The sequence below is a fragment of the Haliotis cracherodii genome, unplaced genomic scaffold, assembly GCF_022045235.1.
Source record: "Haliotis cracherodii isolate W230 unplaced genomic scaffold, xgHalCrac1.p SCAF_11, whole genome shotgun sequence".
NCBI classification, from domain to species: domain Eukaryota; kingdom Metazoa; phylum Mollusca; class Gastropoda; order Lepetellida; family Haliotidae; genus Haliotis; species Haliotis cracherodii.
Genome location: NW_027266266.1, coordinates 16,832,744 through 16,847,746, shown reverse-complemented (window position 1 = coordinate 16,847,746; position 15,003 = coordinate 16,832,744). Strand labels below are relative to the sequence as shown.

The window sequence follows — 15,003 nt, the reverse complement described above, 5'->3', positions numbered from 1 at the left end:
CATGTGACCAGTGTTGATGGCTTCAATCACTTACTGTCATCAAAATGAATGAACACTTTCAAATGAACTTGGAATTCTGTTCACCACATGTATAACATTAGAAGCCTGTGAAGATGGAGATCACTCATAATCTCTTAATCCTTTAATTTAATCCCTTTCAGTAATGCTTTATCCAAACATTATCTTAGAACTAAAGCGACTGGCATTCTGGGACGACCCTGTTAAAGAATGGAAGTTACTCTAATCTTAGCGCTAAGATTGATTTGTGCGAGTGGGCCATGGAGTTTGTGACAGCATGTCTTCTTGCATTGGTAATGACCCTATTGACACTACCAGCATAAGAGAAAAGCAATGATTATGAAGAAAAAAGGAGTCTTCATTATAAGAAATGACAATGTTCACAGACATGCTGGTTCTGATTGGTTGATGCAAACTGATGAAGCCATTATCACAGTTGTTTCATGATCACCATTCAACAGTAACAAAGCTCCAACCCACAAATATCACAAGAAACACTTGACTGGGAAACAAACTGTCAGTGTAGGGAGCTCAATCTTACAATGATACACATTAGTCCTGGTTTTCTGCCACTTAAAGCCATATTGCAGCTGGATCATCCCCGGTCATCCAGGGTATTATATCTCCATATTATTGTCATAAACACTCTAAAGGTTGGTGAGGTGGAATGGGGTTTAACATCGCGTAAAGATTATTGCACTTTAAAGCAACACGTGTGCATGTGCGTATGGTGTGTCTCTCTGATTGTACTAATACGGACTAATGTCAATATTATAGTGCCAGGCCACTGAGGTACCATTCCGCACTCAGAAACAGTGTACTGACTCGTAGCCAATTAGACCTTGAGATCTTGGTGTGACGTGGCCGGGCATCTAACCCCAAACTTTCCGCTCTCCAGGTGGACCTTCTACAACTAGACCATGGAGGCGGTTAAAAGACCCCTGGATAATTCACTACCACTGCTTCTACAACTAGACCATGGTGGCGGTCCAAAGACCCCCGATAATTCACTACCACTTCCTCTTTTTGGAAGTGACACCACAATCGCCGTGTCTCTTATCACGAACAACCAATCAAAATGACTCCCCTGAACAGGTCACCATAGATTGACAAAAGCTTGATTCTGATTGATTAAATGAGGAAGTCGATACTTCTAAATCGAGTGTATGAATACATCAATAGCCTACATATTAATCCCCTATTAATAATAATACAATCTACTGAAAGATCACCTCAAATTAAAAAAACATTATATCTCGTGAATGGCAAGCTTGTTTGAGCAAGCACTTGTTATATGTTTACAGTAAAGAAGTTAAAACTTGTGAATGAATATTAAACTGGGAAAGACTGGGATGGGTACTTGGGTACTCGGGTACCTTGGTCAGGTGGGAGTTGGAACCGGTACCCACAGGACTACCCAGACCCATGGTCAGTCAAATGATATGTTCTTTCATGACAATGACATAAAACTCCATGGTTACATACAAGTAAAAAAATTTCACATTTCTTTCTGACTATGAACACATTCCTTCGTACTTTCATATGTTTGAGTAAAGAAAATGCTTCAGTAAACTTCAACATGATCAGATCGTTTTACACGTGTATCTCAAAAATGTTTGCCAGAACTCATGTTAAACAGTTTCCAATAAGACATTTTGTACCAAGCTCTTGACACCCACAGAGGGTACCCGGGTAGGGTTGTGTAATAGGGGGTCCGGTACCCGGGCAGTAAATCCAGACACGTCCCAGCCCTGGATAGATGTTTTCCTGATCAGTTAGATGAGAGAGAAGTCCTTATGCTGCCAGGTAAACCCAACAGTAATTCTGACGCCCGGTGTACACAACAAAACAAGTCCAACATTTTGTCATCACACCAGACTAAACATGAAGCAATGGTAGGAAATATATCAAGGTACTTATCAAATAGAATGGACATATAATTCACTGGAAACCACCATAAATGTATTATTAGATTTTCATCCAAATTTCTCAAAAGCAAAATTATTTTTATTTTTTTAAAATAAAATGTTCAGATCTTCAGATGTACAGGTGCAGAGTGGTGAAATATCCCCACTGGCAAATTTATCACAGCCACCATCTTTTGGTTGATTGTTGTCCCAAATAAGCATAATTATTCTAATAATTTCATAAAGAAAAGACAATACAGAGGGCAATTTTCTCAACCTGAAAAAAAACCACTTGAGGTAAATAAGCTGATGGGAGGAGTGTTCAATATTCAGGTGGGTAAGGATAAGGTCTGTGTGTGCTTGTGTCTTGACTAATACCGTTTTTACAGTGCTAGCTCACAGAGATACCATGCCACAGTTTAACATGAATCCCGACTCAGACACAGTATACACAGACTCCGAGCCGGCCAGTCCTTGTTTTATCTCCTTAATGCCATGTGCCAGGCAGGGAAACAACAAGTACCATCTTTTAACATCTTTTGGTATGAAGTGTCCGGGGATTGAACCCCATACCTTCCAACTCTCCAGGCAGAGGCTCCATCCACCAGACCACAGAGGCGGTTGGGCGAGGATGAAAATTTGATAAATAACTTGTGACATAATCAAGGATGAAGAATTACTTGCTTCACATTGCATCACTATTGGGATACAAACTCAGGCCTTTAACAGTTTTATTTTTCAGATCCGAGCATAAAGAAATTATGTTACCGGTGATCATATTGGAAATTTTAATTCACAGTGTCATTACATCTAAAAACAACAACAACGTCACCACAATCAATATATACATTAAAATAAATCTTTAAAATAAAACAAACAGCAGGGACTTTAAAACTATGCCATAAAATCATGTAACAAGACTTCCCACCATTATCTCAGCCAGAGAGGTGTAGCTGAAGATGCTGGCAAAGAATGGCTGCCACATCTTCTCTTCCCTCTGTGTTGTTGCATCAACATGCCTGACAGATTGGACAGTGGAACACATCCACAAAGGTGGAAGTGGAGGAGTGAGTGAGTGAGTTGAGTTTAACGCCGCTTTTAACAGTATTCCAGTTATATCACGGCGTGTCAGTTTAATGTGGGAGGAAAGCCTGAAGTGATGCAGGTCTTAGGCGTTTACCACTTCAGTGAAACCCACAAGCACGGGTATGGTGCTGACAAACCTAGAAACATAATAGGGGTGAACCGGGATTCGAACCCACAATCATAGGTTTCTGGCGTGCCCAAGGGTCGCAACTCTGCACAGCGAATTGCGGCGCCTTAGACGACTGGGCCACCCGTGCCCCCGTAAGTGGAGGAGATATTTGCTGCTTTCAACAGTATTTCAGCAAGATCATGGCTGTCAGCTTCTGAGGGAGGAAAGCCCCACATGAGCTGTGAGCCTGAATATGGTGCTGACAAACCAAGGATCTTAAACAGGCCAATTTGGGATTCAAGCCAATGGCCAGCAGATCCTTGCATGCCTCAGGGACATAACTCTGCACAGCAGTGTATATCTATCTAGCAGTTACATAAACAGAGCCTTCTCATTACTTTGTCAAGAAACAGACACAGAAGGGGAAGTCTAGAACAGACACTGAGAGATGAATGGCTTTAAACATGCCACCTGAAATGTCACACAAATATATACTCGTAGATGAAACACAGCTAAAATAACGTGATTATATGTTCAGCTGTCCATCCAATTGTTCTGGATTAGCACCATCTTCTGGAATGTGATTGGATTTATCGGTTGTAAGAGTGGCCTCCCCTGACTCCGCCCCACTCCAAGATCTGCTTGTCCGGGTTTTCTCCCCAATTCTCAGTCTCCAAGTGCAACTGGTGAACAAACAAGAAACAAATTCAGAAACATTCAGATTGTTCTTGAACTATGGCTTTAACACCAAATATTTATTTGCGTATATTGTATGTAAATCTTCACAAAATGTATAACTCGTAGTTAAATAGGAAAAATATCCTCTGTACATGTCTCCCCCACCCCCGGGCCTCCTCACCTCCCTCTGTACATGTCTCCCCCACCCAAAGAGCCTCCCCTTCTTCCTCTGTACATGTCTCCCCCACCCCCAGGGCCTCCTCACCTCCCTCTGTACATGTCTCCCCCACCCAAAGAGCCTCCCCATCTTCCTCTGTACATGTCTCCCCCACCCCCAGGGCCTCCTCACCTCCATCTGTACATGTCTCCCCCACCCAAAGAGCCTCCCCATCTTCCTCTGTACATGTCTCCCCCACCCCCAGGGCCTCCTCACCTCCCTCTGTACATGTCTCCCCCACCCAAAGAGCCTCCCCATCTTCCTCTGTACATGTCTCCCCCACCCCCAGGGCCTCCTCACCTTCCTCTGTCATCCCTTCCCCACCCAAAGAGCCTCCTCACCTTCCTCTGTACGTCCCTTCCCCACCCAAAGAGCCTCCTCACCTTCCTCTGTACGTCCCTTCCCCCCCACCCCTCCTTGGCCTCCTCACCTCCCTCTGTACATGTCTCCCCCACCAAAAGAGCCTCCTCACCTCCCTCTGTACATGTATGTCTCTCCCACCCCCAGGGCTTCCTCACCTTCCCCTGTACATGTCTCCCCCGACCCCAGGGCCTCCTCACCTCCCTCTGTACATGTATGTCTCTCCCACCCCCAGGGCTTCCTCACCTTCCCCTGTACATGTCTCCCCCACCCAAAGAGTCTCCTCACCTTCCTCTGTACATGTCTCCCCCACCCCAGGGCCTCCTAACCTTCCTCTGTACATGTCTCCCCCACCCCAGGGCTTCCTCACCTTCCCCTGTACATGTCTCTCCCACCCCCAGGGCCTCCTCACCTCCCTCTGTACATGTATGTCTCTCCCACCCCCAGGGCTTCCTCACCTTCCCCTGTGCATGTCTCCCCCACCCCAGGGCTTCCTCACCTTCCCCTGTACATGTCTCCCCCACCCAAAGAGCCTCCTCACCTTCCTCTGTACATGTCTCCCCCACCCCCAGGGCCTCCTCACCTTCCTCTGTGCATGTCTCTGGGTGTCCCGCGCCTCCCACTGCTTCTGTTTCAGCTGAGCATCCTTCACAGTTGCCCCTCCGCAGCCCCACACCTGCCACACAAAACACACCATCACTCACAGGGATTTGTTTGTTTGTGGTTTGTTGTTTCACACCATCACTCACAGGGATTTGTTTGTTTGTGGTTTGTTGTTTCACACCATCACTCATCAGGATTTGTTTGTTGTTTCACACCATCACTCACAGGGATTTGTTTGTTGTTTCACACCATCACTCACAGGGATTTGTTTGTTGTTTCACACCATCACTCACAGGGATTTGTTTGTTGTTTCACACCATCACTCCCCAGGATTTGTTTGTTTGTTGTTTCACACCATCACTCACAGGGATTTGTTTGTTTGTTGTTTCACACCATCACTCACAGGGATTTGTTTGTTGTTTCACACCATCACTCACAGGGATTTGTTTGTTTGTTGTTTCACACCATCACTCACAGGGATTTGTTTGTTTGTAGTTTCACACCATCACTCACAGGGATTTGTTTGTTTGTTGTTTCACACCATCACTCACAGGGATGTGTTTAGCTTTTGGTTTGTTGTTTCACACCATCACTCACAGGGATTTGTTTGTTTGTGGTTTGTTGTTTCACACCATCACTCACAGGGATTTGTTTGTTTGTTTGTTTGTTTGTTGTTTCACACCATCACTCACAGGGATTTGTTTGTTTGTTGTTTCACACCATCACTCACAGGGATTTGTTTGTTTGTGGTTTGTTGTTTCACAACATCACTCACAGGGATTTGTTTGTTTGTGGTTTGTTGTTTCATAACATCACTCACAGGGATTTGTTTGTTTGTTTGTTTGTTGTTTCACACTGCACTCAGCAATATTCCAGCTATATGACGGCAGTCTGTAAATAATTGAGTCTGGACCAGACTGATATCTTTAGCATCGATCCACAAATTTGGGATATGATGATATACATCAACCAAGTCAGCAAGCCTGACCGCCCGATCCCGTTACAACAAGCACAGTCACCTTTAAGGGCAAGCATAGGTTGTGGAGGACTTATTCCCTATCCATGTCTTCACAGGTCTTACTAACAAGGAACAGTGTCTGGTTGATTGTTTGTTCTAAGCCTAACTCAGAAATATTCCAGCTATACGACCGGTAACTAATCTGAACCAGACAATCCAGTGATTCATATTACGGTTTCACACATACGGAAATGTGTATGGTTTACCCAACAACTGGTTTGGATTGCTGATGTTGAAATGGATGTTAGTTGAAAATCTAGGGAATGTTAGATGTTATTGATGGAATTATGGCAATGATAATATAAAGGTAGGGTATTCAAAGGAATAATGTACATCATGATAATTGTTTTGAAGCATACTCAGTAGCACACTCCGGCGCAGTGGTGACTCAGCATAACACCACTGCCACAGGCTAATTTGCATATCATGTGACCGGATTTTTCTCTTGTTTGTAAACAAACGAGCTTTCTCTGAAATCAGTTTAGAACAGAGTAATGTAAGTATTTGGGGTCGCTTTACATATTGTTTTGCATATTTTTATATAGATACGCTACTACAACTGCGACAGTGAGTTGCATGACAATATATATTTATACATCGAAGTGACCGTATCGCAAGCTCTCCGTTGGGCTTCAATGATAGCACGTAAAGCCGTACAACCAGTGTAAACAAAGGGTAACTACGCAAAACCAAGTAGATTTTCATGTATTAGGAGACTTTCTTAATGAACCATAACCATTCTTTGACATTTGTTAATGAAAGTGTGGAGACTTGTCAAACATGAAACGGATGACAAACATATTCAATATCTTGAATGGACAGCGAAAGATGTGACGAATCGTCACATGGCGCTGGCCTGTGGCAGAGGTACTATGCTGGTTGGCTGCCGGCCGCATAGATCTCTGGGTAGGAGAGTGACTCAGTAGAGGCATTTTAAGACCACTGTTGATCAACAAGCCCTGTGGTTTCAAGAAGTCAAAATATCATCGATTCTCCAACTCCAAGTTTGAAGCAATCCTTGAATTGAGGAACACAAAACCGGGGTCTCAGTAACTGATTCGGACATGCATTATTCCTTTGTTCCCGTCTTATTATTAACATCAGTGTAACCATAGTAACTGGCAACATCTCTGCTGCATCACCTACCTCTATTTTCTGCAGATTACACACGACACCGTAATGTTTCACGCAGTCAAAATCGTGTGGAATAAACAGCACTGGACTCCGCGTATCCTTCCCGATCTCGAGACCTCTGGGGAGACCTCGACTAAGGTCATTGTACAGCAGCATCTTTTCCCCAGCTGCAGAGAAAACAACAAGCAGACATTAACAATAACATTCTGTACTGATCTCGAGTGTAAGACGCTGTGTTCATCACAGTCATCTGTCCGCATTCTGCCCTTGTCCTTTGTTTCAAGTGATCACTGTCAGAATATCACAGCAGACTCGAGTCTGTTAGTTTTTAATCCTTCAGCATAGGGTGGTGAGCTTAATTATGCTGATTCTCTTCCCCGGAATGTAAGGTCAGAATGTAAAATAAACTTTTACATCATGTATACCAAACGTCTTGGTTGTTAAGCGGAACTATCACCTTGTATAACCCTAAATACAGGACATATCTGTATGTAAAACTCACCCTGTATAGCCCTAAATACAGCACATATCTGTGTGTAAAACTCACCCTGTATAACCCTATACACAGGACATATCTATGTAAAACTCACCCTGAATAACCCTAAATACAGCACATATCTGTATGTAAAACTCACCCTGTATAACCCAATACACAGGACATATCTATGTAAAACTCACCCTGAATAACCCTAAATACAGCACATATCTGTATGTAAAACTCACCCTGTATAACCCTCAACACAGGGCATATCTGTATGTTGGTTGGTTGGTTTGTTGTTTAACGCCGCACTCAGCAATATTCCAGCTATATGACGGCAGTTTATCTATATGTAAAACTCACCCTGTATAACCCTATAAAGCATATCTGTATGTAAAACTCACCCTGTATAACCCTATACACAGGGCATATCTGTATGTTAAACTCACCCTGTATAATCCTCAACACAGGACATATCTGTATGTAAAACTCACCCTGTATAACCCTGTACACTCGACATATCTGTATGTAAAAATCACCCTGTATAACCCTATACACAGGACATCTGAATGCAAAACTCACCCTGTATAACCCTATTCACAGACATATCTGTATGTAAAACTCACCCTGTATAACCCTATACACAGGACATATCTGTATCAGCATACAGTCCTCGCCTCCATACCGCTTGTCTCCCTCCCTGTCACAAAAATACAACACATCTACACTACGAAAAGTATTCAACAAAGTGTTCATCAATACTGTAAGCAATAAAGTCCCCTCAAACACATATGAGTGAGTGAGTGAGTGAGTTTATCGCCACTTTTAACAGTATTCCAGTTACCGTATAACGCTGTGTATAAGGCGAGTTTTTCGTACCTAAAATGAGGGGGCTAAGAAGGGGGGTCGTCTTATACACGGAGTCGAAGATCTCACATTTTTTTCCACTGGCGATGTCAACCGGCGTCCGATAGCCAGCCCAGCATTTGACAATAAAACTTCGCATTTCGTCCTAAATAACTGTTCAAATAACTATTTCCATACATAAACATGATTTGTATCTGTTTTCCTTGAATAAAGTTTAATAATTTCTGCAAATAAAGTTGAAATGACCCTCTCCTCGATGCAGATTGTCAAACAAGCTGACACGGTAAAACAATCAACATCCGTGAGTAGAGAGCCGGAAGTACCGGTAATCATTTGCATATTGCACATGTGACCTAACATGTGATAACCGGTGAAGCTGAAACCAATTCCCGCTGTTTTTACAGTTGTATTAACAAGTGTTGGAGACGGTGTGTACAAGTGATTGTGGAATAAACACGCTGAATGTGAAGCAAACATAAGCCTAGTTAGTTACAACATAGTTAATTGGCGATTAAATTACTCACCATTGTCTCTTATATGTTATTACTTCATAAATGAATTTTATTTTACGGGCACCAATTTGGTGTCGTACCGTGTAAACACAAAATGGCGACGTGTGCCGGAGTTACACACGTGACCTATCATTGTAGAAAAAAAAACAACGCAAGATAAACATATTTTTATTGCATATATAAGGTTTGTGTGCGCACTTGTGATGTGTGCGAAATACGCATCAGTCGGAAAGCGCACATTAAATCTCCAAAGTAACTAACTAATTTGTGATGTCCGTGTGCGAAATACGCTACAGTCGGCAAGAGCACGTTAAATCTTCTACCGGTATATCAGTCAGACTTGTGATGTGTTTCATTCCAGGTCGCCTTATACACAGAGTATAGGATTTTGGGTTGATTTTTAAGGCGTGTACAGGGGGGTCGTCTTATACGTGGGGTCGCCTTATACACAGCTATATACGGTATATCACGTCGTGTTAGCTTAATGTGGGAGGAAAGCGAAAAGTGATGCAGGTCTCAGACGTTTACCACTTTCGTGAAACCCATAAGCATGGGTATGGTGCTGACAAACATAGAAACATAATGGGGGCGAACCGGGATTCGAACCCAAAATCATAGGTTCCTGGCATGCCCAAGGGACGCAACTCTGCACAGTGAATCGCGGCACCTTAGACGACTGGGCTACCCGTGCCCCCCAAAGACACATGATCTAATGAAAAAATATCATGCCGAGTGCAAGTGTGTGGGATAATTATAGATCTGACCAGTTTTTTGCACACTGATTAATGGTAGATACATGCCATGGCAAAATTGGTGGTTATTACCTTATTCCTGTATCCATGGCAACACAGTAGAGGTTTCTTCCTTCAAACGCTACAAGAGTGATGGACGGGCCCATGTAGGATGTCACGTGGTGGTTAAATCTACAGTACAAAAACGTTTTAAGAAATACAAGATTAAAACAAAAGAATGAATAAAGAAAGAAAAAAGTCTGTTTCTCATTTGCAAGCTCAGCCTAAGATATGAGAATACAACTGATGAGGTTTAAACAAGTCCAGACATGTTTTACGTTGAGTTCAGTTCTGCTATCCAGCTCCGGAGGCAAAGAGACTAGTGATGTCTTTTGGCCAGGAAGTCATGGTAACCAATGACATCACGATGGTCTTCATATGAATATCCAAAACATATTCGTGATCCCTAACGTTTTTGTCCAGTATCGATCTATGAGAAAATGTCTACAAGCAGTAATATGACAAAAGTGTGAAGTATATGTGTTACCATGGTTACCTGTTTATGGAGAGTCCATGGTCATCACTGTTGTACAGCAGCGCCCAGCTCTGGCACCTGGACAGACGAGCCTAAAAAAGACCAACACCGACCAGCGGTCACTCTCTGAGAAGTAGGTTCATGACTTCTGCATCACGTTAGGCTCTGGAGTAGTAGTAGTAGTAGTAGTAATAGTAGTAGTGAGATGAGGTAAAATGGGGTTTAACGTCGCGTCCAAGATTATTGCACTTATATAGCGACGCGCATGTACTTGTGTGTGTTTGTGTGGCTGCTTGTACTAGTCCGGACTGATGCCGATTTATAGTGCTAGCTCACTGAGATACCATGCCGCAGTTTAACATGAATACCCCACTCAGACACAGTATACTGACTCCGAGCCGACCAGTCCTTGTTTTAGCCCCTTAATGCCAAGCGCCAGACAGGGTAACAACAAGTACCATCTTTTAACGTCTTTTGGTATGACGCGGCCGGGGATCGAACCATGGACCTTCTGCTCTCCGGGCGGACTCGGTCTCCGCATCACGTGAGGCTCTGGGTTTTAATGGGGGCACAGTAGTACTAGTAGTAGTAGTAGTAGTAGTAGTAGTAGTAGTAGTAGTAGTAGCAGCAGCAGTAGTCTACATGCTCCCTTGGCCCTATATCACGTGAGGCTCTGGGTTTTAATGGGGGCACAGTAGTAGTAGTAGTAGTAGTAGTAGTAGTAGTAGTAGTAGTAGTAGTAGTAGCAGTAGTCTACATCCTTGTCTACCCACTATTCCACCCCTACTCACCAGCTTCATGAGGAGATGGTAGGAGTTCATGAGAGGGTTTGAGGACTGTTGTTCCTGCTGAGGGCTGTGCGTGTAGACTTGGGGCAGCGTCGCTGACAACAACCACAGCATCCCCATGGTGACGCTGTACCTGCCCTCCACAAAGCCCTCCAGCTGCGGTACTGGAGCAGTTTCCTGTCAAACACATCAAAAGGATGAGAGAGTGAGTGATTGAGTTTGGTTTAACGCCGCTTTTAACAGCATTCCAGTTATATCACGGAGTGTCAGCTTTATGTGGGAGGAAAGCCCGAAGTGACGCAGGTATCAGGTGTTTACCACTTTGGTGAAACCCATGAGCACGGGTATGGTGCTGACAAACGTAGAAACATAATGGGGGCGAACCGGGATTCGAACCCACAATCATAGGTTCCTGGCATGCCCAAGGGACGCAACTCTGCACAGCGAATCGTGGCGCTTAAGACGACTGGATGAGAGAAGGGACTACAGATAATCTAGGTTAGAATGGGTCTTTAGTATCCCTTGCTTGTCGTAAGAGGCGACAATCGAGTGGTCAGACTCGCTGACTTGGTTGATGCATGTCATCATATCCCAACTCCATAAATTGATGCTTATAATGTGAATCACTTGATTGTCTGGTCCACACTTTTTTACAGACCACTGTCATACAGTGCGGTGTTAAAAAAATTCAAAACGAAACAAGACCTTTATCTATAGGTACTTAGGGACTGTATAATAATGTGAGGCAGGGTGTTCGGTAGTGAGGTGAGGGGGATGAAGAGATGCCAACCATTATGATTTGGGAATAATAATAATAATAATAATAATAATAATAATAATAATAATAATAATAATAATAATAATAATGATTTTCCATTCTCAGCTTCCTCAGGAGTATACAACCCAAGCTGCCTGTGAGGCACATGAAAGTTAACAGTCACATTACCATATCCTACTGGGTACCCATTAGCTGCTGGGTATTTCGGACAAAATCACTTGCCTGAGGAGAAACCACATGTGTTACATATGCTTCAGTGTGGGGCTGGACCATAGCCTTAGAAAATCTCAGGAGTCAAACTGCTGAAAACAGTCACCAATCCAACTACCCTCTGGATATATGGGATGATTTGCTGTCTTTATTGTTTAACTCTGCACTGATCTCAGCTATACGGCGGCCGTGTGTAAATAATCAAGTCTGGCCCAGACAATCCAGTGATTGACATCATGAGCATTGATCCAATAGAATGACATATGATAGGGCTCTTTCTGGTTCACTTGAATTGTCAACATTACCATGGTTAACAAAATCTGTATAATTTGTTGTAAAATATTTGAGAAATTCATGTTTTAAGTATTAAGTTGTTTTTTCTGTTGCCTCACCACACCTTAATAAATTGCAAATGCAAAGGAAGGATTCACTTCGTGATTTGAAAATATTTGTTCAGTAATTGTGTCATTTCGACACTTGAGAAACATTTACATTATGAGAGTTACCTCCCCTAGATCATGGAATGAGATCATGCGTTTGCCATATTTTCATAGGACATAGAGATAAATATAAAACGCTGACCCAGTGTTAACCTAAACTACAAAATGAAAACTACACTGTGTAGAGCTATGTCCCCTTAGTGCCAGAATCCTATGATCGTGGGGTTGAATGCAAGATTACCCCTGATATGGTCTTAGTTTGTCCGCGCGGGACAGGTTGTCCAGTCGTAAGGCGCCACAATTTGCTTTGCACAGTTACATCCATTGCCTGAAACCTTTGAACGTGGGTCAAATCCTGGTTCTCCCCGATTATTTTTCTTGGTTTGTCAGCACCATACCCATGCTTGTGGGGTTCCTCAAAGTGATACATTTGAGATCTGCATCACTTCTGGCTTTCCTCCCACATCAAGCTCAAAGTCTTGATATAACTGCAATCCTGTTCAAAGTGGTGTCCCACCAAATTCAGCATAGATAGTAAGCTGGTAGTAGTAGTTATGACGGTAGCGTGGATCTTACCAGCTCTGACGGTAGCGTGGATCTTACCAGTTCTGATGGTAGCGTGGATCTTACCAGTTATGACGGTAGCGTAGATCTTACCAGTTATGACGGTAGCGTGGATCTTACCAGTTCTGACGGTAGCGTGGATCTTACCAGCTCTGACGGTAGCGTGGATCTTACCAGTTATGACGGTAGCGTGGATCTTACCAGTTATGACGGTAGCGTGGATCTTACCAGTTCTGAAGGTAGCGTGGATCTTACCAGTTATGACGGTAGCGTGGATCTTACCAGTTCTGACGGTAGCGTGGATCTTACCAGTTCTGAAGGTAGCGTGGATCTTACCAGTTCTGACGGTAGCGTGGATCTTACCAGTTCTGACGGTAGCGTGGATCTTACCAGTTCTGACGGTAGTGTGGATCTAACAGTTCTGAAGGTAGCGTGGATCTTACCAGTTCTGACGGTAGCGTGGATCTTACCAGCTCTGACGGTAGCGTGGATCTTACCAGTTCTGACGGTAGCGTGGATCTTACCAGTTCTGACGGTAGCGTGGATCTTACCATTTCTGATGGTAGCGTGGATCTTACCAGTTCTGACGGTAGCGTGGATCTTACAGTTCTGATGGTAGCGTGGATCTTACCAGCTTTGACGGTAGCGTGGATCTTACCAGTTCTGACGGTAGCGTGGATCTTACCAGTTCTGACGGTAGCGTGGATCTTACCAGTTCTGAAGGTAGCGTGGATCTTACCAGTTCTGACGGTAGCGTGGATCTTACCAGTTCTGACGGTAGCGTGGATCTTACCAGTTCTGACGGTAGTGTGGATCTAACAGTTCTGAAGGTAGCGTGGATCTTACCAGTTCTGACGGTAGCGTGGATCTTACCAGCTCTGACGGTAGCGTGGATCTTACCAGTTCTGACGGTAGCGTGGATCTTACCAGTTCTGACGGTAGCGTGGATCTTACCATTTCTGATGGTAGCGTGGATCTTACCAGTTCTGACGGTAGCGTGGATCTTACAGTTCTGATGGTAGCGTGGATCTTACCAGCTTTGACGGTAGCGTGGATCTTACCAGTTCTGACGGTAGCGTGGATCTTACCAGTTCTGACGGTAGCGTGGATCTTACCAGTTCTGACGGTAGCGTGGATCTTACCAGCTCTGACGGTAGCGTGGATCTTAACAGTTCTGACGGTAGCGTGGATCTAACAGTTCTGAAGGTAGCTTGGATCTTACCAGTTATGACGGTAGCGTGGATCTTACCAGTTCTGACGGTAGCGTGGATCTTACCAGTTCTGACGGTAGTGTGGATCTAACAGTTCTGAAGGTAGCATGGATCTTACCAGTTCTGACGGTAGCGTGGATCTTACCAGCTCTGACGGTAGCGTGGATCTTACCAGTTCTGACGGTAGCGTGGATCTTACCAGTTCTGACGGTAGCGTGGATCTTACCATTTCTGATGGTAGCGTGGATCTTACCAGTTCTGACGGTAGCGTGGATCTAACAGTTCTGATGGTAGCGTGGATCTTACCAGCTCTGACGGTAGCGTGGATCTTACCAGTTATGACGGTAGCGTGGATCTTACCAGTTATGACGGTAGCGTGGATCTTACCAGTTCTGACGGTAGCGTGGATCTAACAGTTCTGAAGGTTGCGTGGATCTTACCAGTTCTGTTGGTAGCGTGGATCTTACCAGTTATGACGGTAGCGTGGATCTTACCAGTTCTGACGGTAGCGTGGATCTAACAGTTCTGAAGGTAGCGTGGATCTTACCAGTTCTGACGGTAGCGTGGATCTTACCAGCTCTGACGGTAGCGTGGATCTTACCAGTTCTGACGGTAGCGTGGATCTAACAGTTCTGAAGGTAGCGTGGATTTTACCAGTTCTGACGGTAGCGTGGATCTTACCAGCTCTGACGGTAGCGTGGATCTTACCAGTTCTGACGGTAGCGTGGATCTAACAGTTCTGAAGGTAGCGTGGATCTT

The 15,003-nt window shown here is 44.0% G+C and overlaps 1 protein-coding gene across 1 annotated transcript in view; it reads right to left on the bottom strand.

The window, feature by feature from the left end:
* Nucleotides 1–504: 504 nt before the first annotated feature.
* The window catches only part of LOC139456272 (uncharacterized), a 60,125-nt gene continuing 45,626 nt past the window's right edge, over nt 505–15,003 (bottom strand). Inside the window, exons 6-12 of the mRNA XM_071237892.1 lie at nt 11,045–11,218; nt 10,275–10,345; nt 9,812–9,910; nt 8,235–8,308; nt 7,143–7,297; nt 4,959–5,051; nt 505–3,803 (exon numbers count right to left, since the gene is read on the bottom strand). Coding sequence (XP_071093993.1) covers nt 3,711–3,803; nt 4,959–5,051; nt 7,143–7,297; nt 8,235–8,308; nt 9,812–9,910; nt 10,275–10,345; nt 11,045–11,218 — 759 coding nt within the window. The 3' untranslated portion in view covers nt 505–3,710. The remainder of the gene's footprint in view (nt 3,804–4,958; nt 5,052–7,142; nt 7,298–8,234; nt 8,309–9,811; nt 9,911–10,274; nt 10,346–11,044; nt 11,219–15,003) is intronic.